General features: G+C 33.5%; 4 protein-coding genes and 1 pseudogene across 4 annotated transcripts; all 5 read left to right on the forward strand.

The window, feature by feature from the left end:
* The first annotated feature begins 213 nt into the window (after positions 1 to 213).
* On the forward strand, positions 214 to 2,515 carry LOC125578497 (F-box protein At3g60790-like). The gene is made up of 4 exons (XM_048741335.1): positions 214 to 526; positions 970 to 1,614; positions 1,733 to 1,903; positions 1,983 to 2,515. Exons 1-4 carry the CDS (start codon positions 233 to 235, stop codon positions 2,274 to 2,276), a joined length of 1,404 nt encoding a protein of 467 aa, XP_048597292.1. The 5' UTR covers positions 214 to 232; the 3' UTR covers positions 2,277 to 2,515.
* A 3,098-nt stretch (positions 2,516 to 5,613) lies between these two features.
* Positions 5,614 to 6,825, forward strand: LOC125578206 (zinc finger BED domain-containing protein RICESLEEPER 2-like). Its single transcript, XM_048740550.1, has one exon. The coding sequence runs from the start codon at positions 5,614 to 5,616 to the stop codon at positions 6,823 to 6,825; it is 1,212 nt and encodes a 403-aa protein (XP_048596507.1).
* Positions 6,826 to 9,586: 2,761 nt separating this feature from the next.
* Positions 9,587 to 10,033, forward strand: LOC125578207 (uncharacterized mitochondrial protein AtMg00240-like). Its single transcript, XM_048740551.1, has one exon. It carries the CDS (start codon positions 9,587 to 9,589, stop codon positions 10,031 to 10,033), a length of 447 nt encoding a protein of 148 aa, XP_048596508.1.
* A 694-nt stretch (positions 10,034 to 10,727) lies between these two features.
* Positions 10,728 to 11,797, forward strand: LOC125578500 (annotated as a pseudogene).
* On the forward strand, positions 11,792 to 14,200 carry LOC125578499 (F-box protein At3g60790-like). The gene is made up of 4 exons (XM_048741337.1): positions 11,792 to 12,270; positions 12,852 to 13,499; positions 13,627 to 13,800; positions 13,886 to 14,200. The coding sequence occupies exons 1-4, from the start codon at positions 11,995 to 11,997 to the stop codon at positions 14,198 to 14,200; spliced, it is 1,413 nt and encodes a 470-aa protein (XP_048597294.1). The 5' UTR covers positions 11,792 to 11,994.
* The last annotated feature ends 965 nt before the right edge of the window (positions 14,201 to 15,165 follow it).

The raw sequence follows: 15,165 nt of genomic DNA on the forward strand, positions 1-15,165 counted from the left end.
TTTTATGTATGTTAAAGAAGGAAACACATTATTTTTTTCCAGAATTGCAAATGGTCAAGAGTTGGTAAAAAAGTTCCCAAAAAATAAATAAATGTAGAATCTTTTACATCCTTCATAACAGCAAAAAAACATCTTCATTTTCATTTTCATATCCATCCATGTCTCAACGCTAAGTGCATTCAATCTCTTCTCTCTCGCTTTACTTTCTTTCATCTTCTTTGATCCAATAGCCATGACGACATGCTCATCATCATCATCATCATCATCATCATCGTCACCTAGAAAGCTCCAATATCCTATCGATGACAATGATTGGATCAGCAAACTCCCAGACGAGTTATTGCAATTGATTCTCTCAAAATTGTCCACCGAAGAAGCTGTAAGAACAAGTCTTTTATCGTCACGATGGGAGGATGTGTGGAAATGGAGGTCTCATCTCGTCCTCGACATGAACAAGGTCTTGGAAACAACCCCCGATGAAGATTTGCACCGAGTTTCTGTTGAGTTGGCTAGGTCAATGACCAAGGTTCGTCAGTTCTCTTCTCTCGTAGATTTCCATTTTAATCATTTTCTTTATGAAGGTTTGTCTCTCTCTCTATATATAAGAGAATACACAAAATGGACGGGCCTGTAGACTAATGTATGGATAGATGATTGTGCATTTGGATTTGTAGTAGAAGAATCAACTATATGATATAATATGCGATAAGTGTTGCGTTACTCCACTTCAGACAAACAAAACTACATGATACTTAATGATGGCTTTCAGTTGTAAATATTTAATTTTTGATATTTGATACAACAAATTAGCTGGAAACTAATCATGCACAGAGTAGACAACACTTCTTAATATATATAGATTTTGATAGACAACTTCTATTCCATGCATGCAAATGTTTGCACGTATATAACATGAAATTAATACATTGAATAATTAAAAAATAATTATAATCATTTTACATTCTGTAGGCTATAAATAATTACCGTGGACACCTAGAAAGATGCATTATTCAGCATTACGTATCCCAATGTAAGGATGGTACGCTCCAAAGTTGGATCCACTCAGTGACTCGTTTGGAACACACAAAAGATCTCACACTTGTAAACTACATCCCTGCTACAAGGCGTTGCACAAGAGCTAGTTTGCTCAGCTTGCTCCCAGATACATTTTCACATCATAGCCTCACTTCACTATCACTTTGTGGATACACCCTAATAGGTCCACGTGCCTTCAGCAATTGCAAGAATCTTAAGACCCTCAAGCTTATAAACGTTGTCATCTCACAAGCTGGTGTCCTTAGTGGAGTTTTAGCAGCTTGCTCCTCCCTCGAGGTGGTTGTGTTGAAAGTCAATTTCCTAACCCCACGTGGTGTGTTGAAGATTGAGAACAACAACTTGAAGTTCTTGCAATTGTCTTTCCTTTACGAGATTGATAGGATGGAAGTGTATGCAACTTGTCTAGATGTTCTAGACATCAGGTGTATTAAGGTTAAGAGAGACAACTTCATCCTCGTTGCTCCCAATATCCAGGTTAACACAAATGCTTGGTTGGATGATCACGGCTGTATCGATTGTCCTCACCTCTACTATCATGTATCATCATATCTCGCTCAGGTACAAACTTAACTAACACAATCTTTTTGAATATTTTGAAAATTACATATATATATATATGTATATATATATGTATATATATATTGACATGAATGATGTATTTCTGAATCTTAATTAGGAGGAAAAAAACATTTGGCATGAGCTTTTGGTGAGTGACTTTCATGATATGAGACGGTCTGGGTGTTTATCAGTGAGTGTAGATTTAACTGATCCGGAAGATGTGGATATACTGAAGGAAGTTTTGCTTATGTGGACCGATCTTTTGATGGAGTTTGAGATCTTGTTCAAGGTACATTAATGTCATGTTTAAATTGTCATTATTGGATAGAACTTGACCACTTCTCTCATATATCATATTTTTGTTTCAGAACAAGAAATCTCCTATAGAAGAAGGTGAATGTTCTACTAACGACAGAACACATGCAAAACCGTTCCTTAACGGTGATTTATGGTTTTATAATGTGTGGTTGTATAATTTTGATGGTTCGAATGATGAAGAGTTTGCGTTTGCTTCACATTTGTTGATGCAAAAGACAGTGATAATTAAGATGATGATCGAGACTTCTTCGTTTCCTCCGACGAAGAAGTTGAATGCAGAAGCAGCTGTGGCCAAGTTGATGGAACTTCCTAAACGTTACAAACATTTTATTGAATGCTTCTGATGAAACTTTGGTTCCATTAATAGTATAAACTGTTTACTAGCCTTTTCTTTATTTTATCTGTGGATAATGTTGTTTTCGTACTTATTTTGTGTTCTACCATTTGAGAATTTATGACTAAAACAAATAGATTTGAGATTTAAATTGTCTTAATCTTGATTTAGTTTGAGTTATGGATCTAACTCATACATAACTCAAAAATGTCATCAATCATGCATTAAATTTAGTTTTTATTTTATTTTAAATTTGAATGATCATGTATTATGGTTGAGTGACAATTTTGAGTTACACCTTTTGTAAAATTGTTAAATCAAAACTTAATGCAACATCATGACTAATCCCATGTTTTAGAATTGAGGTACAGTTATAGTTAAAGTTTCTGTCTAAAGTACAAGTGAAAATAATAAATTCAAAACACACACCACGTACAGAAAAGCTTTATGTTATACGTTTTGGATTTTTTGTTCGTAAATAAATATTATTTATATTTCCAAAACCACCATAGCAATATCTTATTCTTTTTTTCTGGAAATATTTTTAGCAATATCATACAACTTGGCCTAATTTTGTGTTAGTCAAAGATTTTTTATTCTCTTTCTTGTTCTTATTTTGTATTGTTAACTTTAAATTATTATTTTACATAATCTTATTAGTTGTAAATTTTATTTGGAATGGAAATTTATAAATTACTTTATTATTGATATTGGATAAATATTATAATCAGTAAGTATAGTTCTTAGAAAAAATATATACTGCAACTTAATTTTTGTTAAAATTTATTCTATACATATTAAAAAAATATTTTATTATTTATTTATTTTAAATAGGTTAATGTTTTTTTGTTATTAATAATAATTCATCACCTTAGGTTTATAATTATATTTATTTTATTGAAAACTATACTTCAACTTATACATCAAAAAGGTTACCAATCATCAATTTTTCTAAAATTATAACTTTTATTTTTACTGCAAACTTACCACATAAAGTTACTGTTTTTACCACATAATTTTTACTTAAATTACATCGAATTGCAATATATATTGTAACTCACTTCAATACTACATGTCACCAATCAAAACCTTAATATGAATACTATATGACGTTCTGGTATTTTTAGTTAATGCTTTTGCAAATGAGACTGCGTTATATGAACCTATATAACAGAAAAAGAATTTTTGTTTTCACATCATGTAATAAGTAAACGACTAAAATTCAACGAATTTCTTGTGTTAAACGGAGTATTTTTTTGATGAAATTTTACATTTATTGATCAAATAGTAGAAATGATTACATTTACAAAAGAATCAGGCTATGAAGAATACACTGAAATAAAGAAAGAATAAGAAAACTATAGCAAGACCGCCTTCTGCCTAACCCATGAGCTCAAACAATCGCTGTAGAAGTCCAGCATATCTATGCTGCAGATCATACTTCAGTGACACTATCCTATTCCTCATCGATCTATCAATAACCTTATGCATCTGGTTTGTCGACGTCCAGTTGCCTTGATGTCGCCTGGAGTTTCTTTCTCTCCATATATGATAAATGACTGTTTGAAAGATCATCTTGATTAGAATGAAGTCAAGTCTATTTACCCTCTCGTGTTTGATCGCATTAAGCGTAATAGACCAGCCAGGGTTTGTCCTGCGGCCAAAGAATCCTCTCACCAGACCTTCCCAAACAGTGAAAGAGTAGGGACAAACAAAGAAGATATGATCTCTTGTCTCATCCCTTTCTCCACATAGTCAACACCTCTGCGTAATACCCCAACTCCTCATCCTATCTCCAGTAGAAAGCCGGTTTTGTACTGCTAGCCAAGTGGTAAAGGCGTACCGAGGTGTGCTCTAAGCGAACCATACGCTCAACAAGGCTCAACAAGGCCAAGTGATAAACAGAGTATTTTTTTTACTATGTGAAAAGTAAATTGTGGCTAAATTGTATCAACAAGGCTATGTCAGGGTGATCAGGGTACGTTTAGATGTTTTAGTTAATCAGTCTTTGTATTTTAATTTATAATTTAGGTTTTCACATTTTTCCTTTTTATGTTATCGGTTTTCGACATAAATATTTTTTTAAGAAATGAGAATTAATTAGTGTTACGTTCAAAATATAATAGAAGCAATTTATGCTATTACTGGAACAAAAATAACTTAACTTTATCTTAATTCGGTACATGATCAATGTAGTATCACTAATCTATTACTTCTTCTGTTTCACATAGAATTCTTTGTAATATCGCAATTTATACTTATTGTAGGATATGAGAATTATTTTTATGTTATTGTAACAAAGACCTAAAACATATTAGTAGTGTGTATCTATACTATTAAATAGGTGTGGGCATATTAACCGAAACCCGAATCCGAACCCGAACCGAACCGAAAAACCCGAACCGAAACCCGAACCGAAGTTAAAAAAAAAACGAACGGGTTTAGGATTCAATTAGTCCGGATACCCGTACCCGAACGGTTATATCCGATAACCGAAGCATAACCCGAAAACACCCGAACTAATGTACCGTGACCTATACACATATATACTTTCTAATTCATTGCTGCCTAAATCCTAGAGAATCTGTTAAGCTTCCCGAAATTGCCTCATTGAAAATTAATCTTAGATACACTAGATTTTCAAACTGGAATCCAAAAGTCTATTCTCATCAGCTTCGTCTCCTTCATTGACGTCGTCAACGAGAAGGACGAAATCAAAGGTTTTTTCTTTTTCAATCCTACATCAAAATTATTTAACTATAACTTTCTATTTGATTATGTACTGGTAGTTGTCAAGTCTTGTCGTATTGTCAGAGAAAAAGACAAACTTAGTTAATTATGTTATGTCCTTGATTTTCTTATCGTACGGGAAGTACACGTTAGTTGATTTGTTGTCGTATGATTCTTATTTTAGACAGAGACAAAGGTATGCACTTGATAGTATCAAGTTCATGCAAAGTTAGTTGATTAGTTTATTATTCTATATTTATGTTACTTATTTTTTTTTTAATTGTTGCCACACGACTTGTATCTATAATGCATTTAACTTGATTATGTTAGTTACAGAGACAAAGTTATACTTTTGTTAGTCTGAGACGGAGAAAACGTATTGAACTCACTTTGATTTGGTTTTGTTCGTAGATGTCATCATCATCACCTTTTCAAGGCACTGCAAACAGAGAAGCAGATGATGTAGAAGAAGAGTTTCAAACTCTAGAGTCTGATCAAAGAGGCAAACGAAAACAACCACCTGGAGAGAGTCAGGAACAGAGTAAAACAGCACGCGTACTAGCCCCAAGATCCGACGTATGGTCTCATTTCAAAAGAGTTGAAGAAAACCGTGACAAATGCTTGACGTAAATGATAGTGTGACTGCAATCCGCAATGCAATCTCATATGTAAGATCTGGAACAAATAGGCAGAGAGCATTTGAGCTTAAGGTAGATTCTGGTAGGATGAAAAGAGGAAGTTTGCCACTTGATGTTGTGACTAGGTGGAACTCAACTTACTTGATGTTGCAAAGAGCACTTATTTACAAGACTGCATTTGATAAGATGGGTTTTGAGGACAAACCGTACAATGATCATTTCATGGAGTTAGACAAGGGGAAAAAAAGACTCGGACCTCCTGTAAGTGAAGATTGGCGTGCTGTTGGAAGGTTAGAGAGGTTTCTTATTATCTTTTATAACTCAACCTTAGTAGTCTCAGCATCTACCACCCTTTGTGCCCACAAGTGCTATGGTGAGATAGTGAACATAGCATCCAATTTGAAGTTGCTTTGCAATAGTTATGATACTGATTTGAAAGTTAAGGCTGAGGATATGCTGATGAAGTTTGATAAGTATTGGGATGGGTTGAAGAACATTAACAAGATTTTAGTGGTGGCAAGCGTCTTTGATCCTAGCAGAAAGATGAAGTTTGCAAAGTTGTGCTTTGAGGATCTTTACGGGGAAGACAGTATGGAGTCCAAAGAGTTAAATGATTCAGTTCTTAGTATTCTAACTGATTTGTTCAAGGAGTATAGTGAAAGAAATGGTAAACAAGCTGAAGCAAATGTGCAATCATCTCAGTCTACTCAGTCTACTCAGTCTTCACAATCTCAAGAACAGCCAACAATAGACTTGCTTGATGATGAACTCGGCTACCACAGGATTGAGAAAAAGTACAGCACACTGCTAAAGGAGAGTGGAGTGAGAGACATCAACGAGTTGGAAGCTTACCTAAAGGCTGATGTTGAGAATTCAGATTCAATGCTAGGAACTGACTATGATGTTCTCTCTTGGTGGAAAGTTAACTCTGGCAAGTACCCTATTCTATCACAGATAGCTCGTGATCTTTTTGCTATGCAAGTCTCCTCGGTTGCTTCTGAAAGTGCATTCAGCACGAGTGGGAGGTTAATAGATCCACATAGGAGTTGTTTAACTCACTATATGGTTGAAGTTCTCATGTGTACAGAACAGTGGATGAAACAAGACATCAGACTTGAATCAAAGGTACTCACCAATGCTCAGATACTTGGAGATGTTGAGTACGAAGAAAAGATGGAGAGAGGTTTGTAAAATTCTTGTATATTGCTATGATTTTTTTTATGTTTGCTAACACTAACTTTTGCATTACTTGAACAGAGTATGAACATCTATCACAGCCACGAGACTAGAGGACTAAGCTAATATAGATTTGGTTCAAGGTAAGAGCTAAAACATGTTATAAATTTTATACGTGTGTTGCATTTCTTTTGCTTGTCTACTCTACTAATATTTAAAATTGTTTCTGTTTGGTGTCACAGATGGCTTTCAAGTTTCTTAAGTTTACATGGTTTTTTTGATTCATGTTTTCGGGTGAAGACTCAAAACTCTATGATTTTTGTTTAAGTTTGGTTGATGTTTTGGATTTGGTTTGTTATTGCAAAATATATTACTCTGTTTCGGCTAGGATGTTTGTTTTTGGTTTGAAACTTTGTTATTTGACAATCGATTCAGGTTTTAAGCTTTTGAATATTTTTTTTTTAAATCAGGTCTTATACAATTTGGGTGTTTCAATTATACCCGAAAATAACCGAACCCGATCCATAATAATCCGAACCCGACCCGAATTCTTAAATAACCCGAACGGGTTCTACACCTCTCCACCCGAAAACCCGAAAACCCGAATCACCCGATCCGAACCCGAACGGGTACCCGAACGCCCAGGCCTACTATTAAAATAGAAGTCATGACTTCTTTCATGTTGATATTTTAAATGGACCATCCTTAGAAAGTTGATTACATTATTTTTTTTGTATTTTCGTAATAAAATCCTAACAACATATTTATTCCATCAAAATATTATTAGACATGCATCAAAAATATGTTATTCCATCAATATATAATTGTATTTGCATATAACCATTTATCATCTACTTAAAAATAATAACATTTAATTATTCTAGAGTTAATACCTCTATATGATCTAATTAATAGTAATAATAACATTTATTATGAAAATACAATAATGTAGAAATTTACCATGAAAATAATAAAATCGAATCATTAATTAAAAATCCTAACACTATTGTATTTGCATGATAACTGTTATTATTATTAATTATTATATTATACATTATACATGTATCAATATTTATATAGATATTGTGTTAACAAAAATATATTGATAGATATATAATATTTTAAAATACAATACTATATATTCAACCATATACTTTCTTTATAATAAATCGCTTTTAATATATATATATATACTATAGTGATGAATTTTTCATACGTGATTTTTTTAATATGGACCATACTTTAAAATTTTATCAAATTTTACATGAATTAGTTATAATATTTATAATATTTTATTTTTTATTTGAATACATATAAATATTTTTTTTAAGAAAGTTCTAACAAAATCTTTTAAAAATCTTTTTGGAGTCAATTTAAATTTTATTTTAAAAAGTACTTAATTTTAATTTTAGTTATCATAAAATATAATTAGAAATTAAAATTTCTTTTAGTGTTGATTTATATGCGGAAATTTAAAATTATATAAAATATTTGAATTATATATTAAATGATAATAACAATTTAAACTGATTAATTTTCTTAAATACAATTTAAAAAGATTTTTTTAGAAATATTCATTTCTATTTCAAAATAAAAGAAGATATTTATCCAACTTAGTGTATTTTTCAAATATGATATTTACTACAAAAATTTCTTCTCTACTATACATGTCTGATTTAATTTGCTTCCATACATATTATAAATTTTAAATATAGAAGTATGTAAAGTATTATCATTACATAATAATGTTTTGAAAATAATTTTTGTTACAAAAATAAAAAATTTATAGTAATAATATATGCGCCAAGTAACCATAGCTATTATAGAATTACATAATATATAACATCAATTTACATTAAGTTATTGGTAAACCATTTTATATAAACTAAAATATTTCAGTATATAAATAAAAAAACATGCACGATTGTGCGGGTCGAGATCTAGTGCTATTGTTAAAATGGAAACACCCTTTAGTTTGATAGAAGATCAATTTAATATCGCTAATATATTACTTTCCCACTATTATTTATTATTTTTCTTAAAAAGTGTTAAAATGAATGTGTTTAAAGCTTTTTTAGAAAAAAAAAAGTTATTGATTAATAAAATTAAAATTTCAAAAAATAACTTTAATCTCTACAAAATTTAGGGAGAAAACTTAGACTAAATTTCCTACTTAATTTTTTGCGTTAAAATCAATTCATTTTCTATTCAAACTTGGACTATACTAAGACGTTTTCTCCCATGGCTAAGTTAACAACAGTTCGTTTTCTATTGAAAGTAGCTGCTTCCTGCAATTGGTTTCTTCATCAACTGGACATTTCCAATGCATTTTTGAATGACGAGTTGAAAAAGAAATTTATATGAAGATTCCAGAATAGTATGCAGAGAGGAAAGGTATCACATTGCCTAAAGGTTTTGTTTTCCGACTGAACAAATCGATCTATGGTCTCAAACAGGCGTCACAACAATGGTTCCTTAAGTTCTCTGCTGCTCAGTTGCGTTTGTGTTTCTCAAGGGCTACTGGTGATCATACCCTCTTTGTCAAGACTTGTGCTGATGGACATTTTCTTGCAGTGTTAGTGTATGTGGATGACATCATTGTGTCAAGCACAAATGTATCCAAATCTAAAGAGTTGATCCAAAATTTGTCTCAACAGTTCAATTGAGAGATCTTGGCGTTCTTAAGTACTTCTTGGATCTTGAAATAGCTCAAAGCAATGAAGGTATCTCTGTTTGTCAAAGAAAATATGCTTTGGAGACTCTTTCTTCTATAGGAATGTATGGATGCAAGCCTATCTCGACTCCTATGGTTCTGAATCTTCATTTGACTATTGATGAGGGTGCTCCTATAGAGAATCCAGAGATGTATCAAAGTCTTGTCGGACGGTTAATGTATCTTACGATCACTCGACCAGATATCACATATGCTGTCAACAAGCTTTGTCAATACTCCTCTGCTCCTAAGCTACCTCATCTTCAGGCAGTCTATAGAGTGTTGCACTACATCAAAGGAACTATTGGACATGGTATTTTCTACTCAACTTCCGCTGACTTGACCCTGAAGGGCTTTGCTGATGCAGATTGGAGTTCATGTCATGATAGTAGACGATCAACGACAGGACCAGTCTCATGTTCTTCCGCTGACGCAGAGTATCACGCCTTATCTCAAGCTGCGAAGGAGATGGTTTGGTTGATCAAGTTACTTAATGATTTGAAGGTATGATCACTAACTCCGATCTTATTCTCTGATATTACTGCGGACATTTACATTGCTATTAATCTCGTGTTCCACGAACAGAGTAAGCATAGAGAGAATGATTGTCATTTTGTTCGGAAACACTTGATCCTGATATACTCAAGACTCTCCATGTTCGTACGGCTGATCAAGTTGCAGATATCATGACTAAACCACTGTTTCCTCATTAGTTTAATCATCTTAAGTCCAAAATGAACCTTCATAACATTTTCGAAAGCTCATCTTGAAGAGACATATTGGTGTACATATCCGGTTTACCGGTTTAAATGCTAATTTAACTTAGTGGTTTAGTATTGGTTTAGTGTACAGCTTACTATATAAACACATGTAAATGTTCATTTGTAAAATAAGAAAAGATATTTTACATAATAAACTTCTTCATCTCTCCCAAAACTTGATCGTAATAAAATCCTTTACACTCTATAGAATCTAAACCCTAGACAAAGAAACAAAACGTCTCGTTTATGTTAAAGGCTATATTAAATACGAAGCTGAGAATCCCAAAGAAGACGTAACAAGTGGGAGAAAAAAGTGAATGAAAGAAGACACGTTATGATTGAGTTACAAATGTCAACGCTAAGTCATCCTTAAAGCCAAACCTCACTCATTTATTAACCTAACTGCCTAACCGTCTTTCTCATCACCTTCCTCCTTCATCAACTTCTCTTTATATAAACGTTTCTTCTCCCTAAAGAAAACACATTTGAGATTTTCATCATCGAAAGAGATAGAGAGAGAAGTTAAAGATAACAAATAACGATCATGAAGCTCGTCTGGTCGCCGGAAACTGCCTCTAACGCTTACATCCATACCGTTATAGAACGGTAAGAATACTCTAAATCAATGGTGCATATTTTGTTACACCTGAGCTATTTTTTCTTAAAAGAACTTCTTGAATTGGATATGATGTATAAGTCAATGGTTACAACGATAATTTAAGGTTATTTGAAACGGTATTTTTAATATGTGATTGTTGTTTAAATGTTCCTGATGTATATGAAATTAGAATCTTGATCTTGTTTTTAACTTGTAATATATATATATGTGATTCTTGAAGTGTAAAACTACAAAGAATCGAGTGTAGCCGAGTATTTATCGGCTACGGCGGCTGGATGGAGCACGAGGCTGATCGTGGAGACTTGGAAGCGTGGAGACCCCATCGCCACCAGTGTCGGACTAGCTGTAGCAGCCATACATACCCGCGGAAGACACATATGCATAGTTCCTGACGAGGAGTCAAGATTGGAGTACGAGACCGTGATGAAAAGAGCCGTCGTGAGCGAAACGACGGAGATAGTGGTCGGAGACTCGGTGGAGGACGTGGTGGATAGACTCTCCGGCGTGGACTTCTTGGTGGTGGACTCAAAACGAGGCGAGTACGTCAAGGCGTTGGGGTTAGCGAACACGAGCAAAATGGGTGCCGTTTTGGTGTGTAAAAACGCCACGCAGAAGTCTATCCCTGGGTTTAAGTGGCACCGTGTTTTGAGACGAGGCACACGTGTTGTAAGATCGGTGTTTTTACCCGTCGGGAGAGGGTTAGATATCGCACACGTGGGAGCCAGTGGTGGTGGTGGTGATTTGAAGAAGGTTCATAGTCGTTGGATTAAACACGTCGATCCTCGGTCAGGAGAAGAGCATCTGTTCAAACGCAAATAGAAAATAATCTGGGTAATAAGACCATTTAAAGGATAAAATTTTTAAGTTCCTTTTTAATGATGTAACTAGTAAGCAAGAACGTCGAATGTACTTTTGTTATTGACCATTTGCAAATGGTCAAGAGTTGGTGATTTTTTCCAAAATAATAAAATCTTTCACATCTTCATAAACACCACAAAACATCTCCCATTATCATTTTCATCTCAACGTTAAGTGCATTCTATCTCTTCTCTCTCACTTTATTTTCTTTCATCTTGTTTGATCCAATAGCCATGACAGCACGCTCATCATCGTCACCTAGAAGAAACCACCAATATCCTATCGATGACCATGACTTGATCAGCAAACTCCCAGACGAGTTATTGCAAATGATTCTTTCAAAATTGTCCATCGAAGAAGCTGTAAGAACAAGTGTTTTATCGTCACGTTGGGTGGATGTGTGGAAATGGAGGTCTCATCTCGTCCTCGACATGAACAAGGTCTTGGATACAACCCCAGATAAAGATTTGGCCTATGTTTCTTTTAAGTTGGCTAGATCAATGACTAAGGTTCGTCAATTATCTTCCCTCTTAGGTTTTCATTTTAATCATTTTCTTTAGGAAGGTTTGTCTATAATCTATATATATTTATATACAAGAATACAAAAATTGGATCGACCTATAGACTAATGTTTGGATATATGATTGTGCATTTGGATTTGTAGCAGAAGACATGTTATATGTGAAACAACTATATGATGTAATATGCGATCAAATAATATGCCTCTTAAATACATTATTAATTTAACAGATTTAAAAGTGGGTAAAGAACTATAGTGAAATAGAATCTAGAAGTGATGTGTTGCGTTACTCCACTTAGAACACATACAAACAAAACTACATGATACTTAATCGTGGATTTCAATTTTAACAGATTATTAACTTTTGATATTTGTTATATATATATATGCTTCACACACAAAAATTAATTGGAACCAAATCATGCACAGACTAGACAACATTTCTTAATATATAAAGATTTTGATAGACAACTTCTATTCCAATCCATGCATGAGATATTTGTGCAACATGAAATTAATACGGTGAATTTTTTTTTTTTTTTAAATCTCTAATTATTTTGTGTTCTGAAGGTTATAAAGAATCACCACCGTGGCCATCTAGAAAGTTGCATTATTCACTATGACGTATTACAGTGTAAGAATGCTACGCTCCAAAGTTGGATCCACACAGCGACTCAATTGAAACACACAAAAATTCTCACACTTACAAACCGTATGCCTGGTTATCTAAGGGGTTACAAAATAACTAGTTATCTCCGCTTGCTCCCAGATACATTCTCACATCATAGCCTCACTTCACTGTCACTTTGTGGATTTTTGGTAATAACTCCACATGCATTTGGCAATTGCGAGAACCTTAAGACCCTTAAGCTTTTAAACATAGCCATCCCACAAGCTAGTGACCTTAGCGAAGTTTTAGCAGCTTGCACCTCCCTCGAGGTGATTGTGTTGCAAGTCAATTTCCTTAGCCAATATGGTGTGTTGAAGATTGAGAACAACAACTTGAAGTTCTTGCAAGTGACTTTCCCGTATGAGATTGATAGGATCGAAGTGTATGCAACTTGTCTAGACGTGCTCGACATCAGGTTTATCAAAGGTAAGAGAGAGAACTTCATCCTCGCTGGTCCCAACATCCAGGTTAACAAAAATGCTTGGGTGAGTGATCACGGTATTCATACGCCTCACCTCTTCTATAATGTATCATCATATCTCGCTCAGGTACAAACTTAACTAGCACAATCATTTTATATTTTCAAAATAATACATTTATATATATAAAAAATTATATATATATATATATATATAAACATTTTGACAAGTATGATATATACTGAATCTTAATTAGGAGAAAAAAATCATTTGCCGTGAGCTTTTGGTGAGTGACTTTCATGATATGAGACGGGATGGGTCTTTATCAGTGACTGTAGATATAACTGATCCGAAAGAAGTGGAGATAGTGAAGGAAGTTTTGCTTATGTGGGCTACTAACAAGATGATAGAGCTTGAGATCTTTTTCAAGGTACATTCATGTTATGGTTAAATTCTCATTATTGGATAGAACTTAATCACTTCTCTCACTCATTAATATCATATTTTCATTTCAGAACAAGAAAGCTCCTAGAGATGAAGGTGAATGTTCTACTAACAACAGAACACATAAAATTTTGTTGGAGGATGCAAAACCGTTCCCTAACGCTGCTTTCCGCGTTTATAACGTGCGGTTGTATAATTTTGACGGTTCGAATGAGGAAGAGTTTGCGTTCGCTTCCCGTTTGGTGACGCAAAAGACGGTGGTTAGGAAGATGATGATTGAGACCTCGTCGTTTCATCCGATGAAGAAGTTGAATGCAGAAGCAGCTGTGGCCAAGTTGATGGAACTTCCTAAAGGTTACAAACGTCTTCGTATTGAATGCTTCTGATGATGAAACTTCTATTTACTAGCCTTTTTATTTATTAATTTAAGGATTCTATGGTTTTAAAATTTGGATAATTACTTTGTTTTCCGTACTTTTTTTGTGTTTAGCGTTTGAAAATTTTATGACAAAAGGACTTTATATTTACTTTGTTTTAATATGAACTAGGGTCGGCCCGCCCTACGGGCGGGATATTAGTTAATTTGATATTCACTAAATACTCTAGTTGAAATTTGTTTTAAGATTCAAGAATTTGGTTATCTGTTATGTCTTACTTATTAGTATGCGGTGATATAGTTGTTTTTCAATTATTCTTGCTTTGGTATTGTATCAAATTAACTAATTGTCCAACTCATAATTATAGATGTACAAATGTGGATTTGTGATAAAGTTTGATGACAATACTGTTTTTTTTTTAATTCTTATTCATAGTGGAGTGTGCATGTGTCAGAAAGAGGCTTATAACAACTTTTATGTTTTTGTGTATGGATTTTAAATATATATTATTTTGTATTATGCATACTTGCTCTACAACATTTGCTTGTAGACTAAAAAAATTGTTTTCTATATTTTTAAAAGAGAAAATATTTAATTTAGAATATAACATGGACATATGTATTGACTATATATAGAAGTTGGGAGTTATTTTAAAATGACATATGTATATAGATTTTTCAACCATTACCTCACTGGCACAAAACATTTATAACTGTAAATACCTTATTGTAAAAGCAAATTAAACTAATAAAAGTGTGTACAACAAATGTATTTTGATATATATTATATGCATCAAGTGATAAAGGTTGGAAACATTGCAAAACTGCAAAGTTTTTAACTTCACGATCTTCATCTTGACGTCAGTTCAGTGTTGGCCCTGGCCACAAGCAGAAAAAGCATGGGCTTCCAGCTGACACGATAATAAGTATTTTCGCGGCCAAATATTTATAAAAAGTGACTTTATCCTAGTGGTT

The sequence above is a fragment of the Brassica napus genome, chromosome A9 (genome assembly GCF_020379485.1).
Source record: "Brassica napus cultivar Da-Ae chromosome A9, Da-Ae, whole genome shotgun sequence".
Lineage (NCBI taxonomy): Eukaryota > Viridiplantae > Streptophyta > Magnoliopsida > Brassicales > Brassicaceae > Brassica > Brassica napus.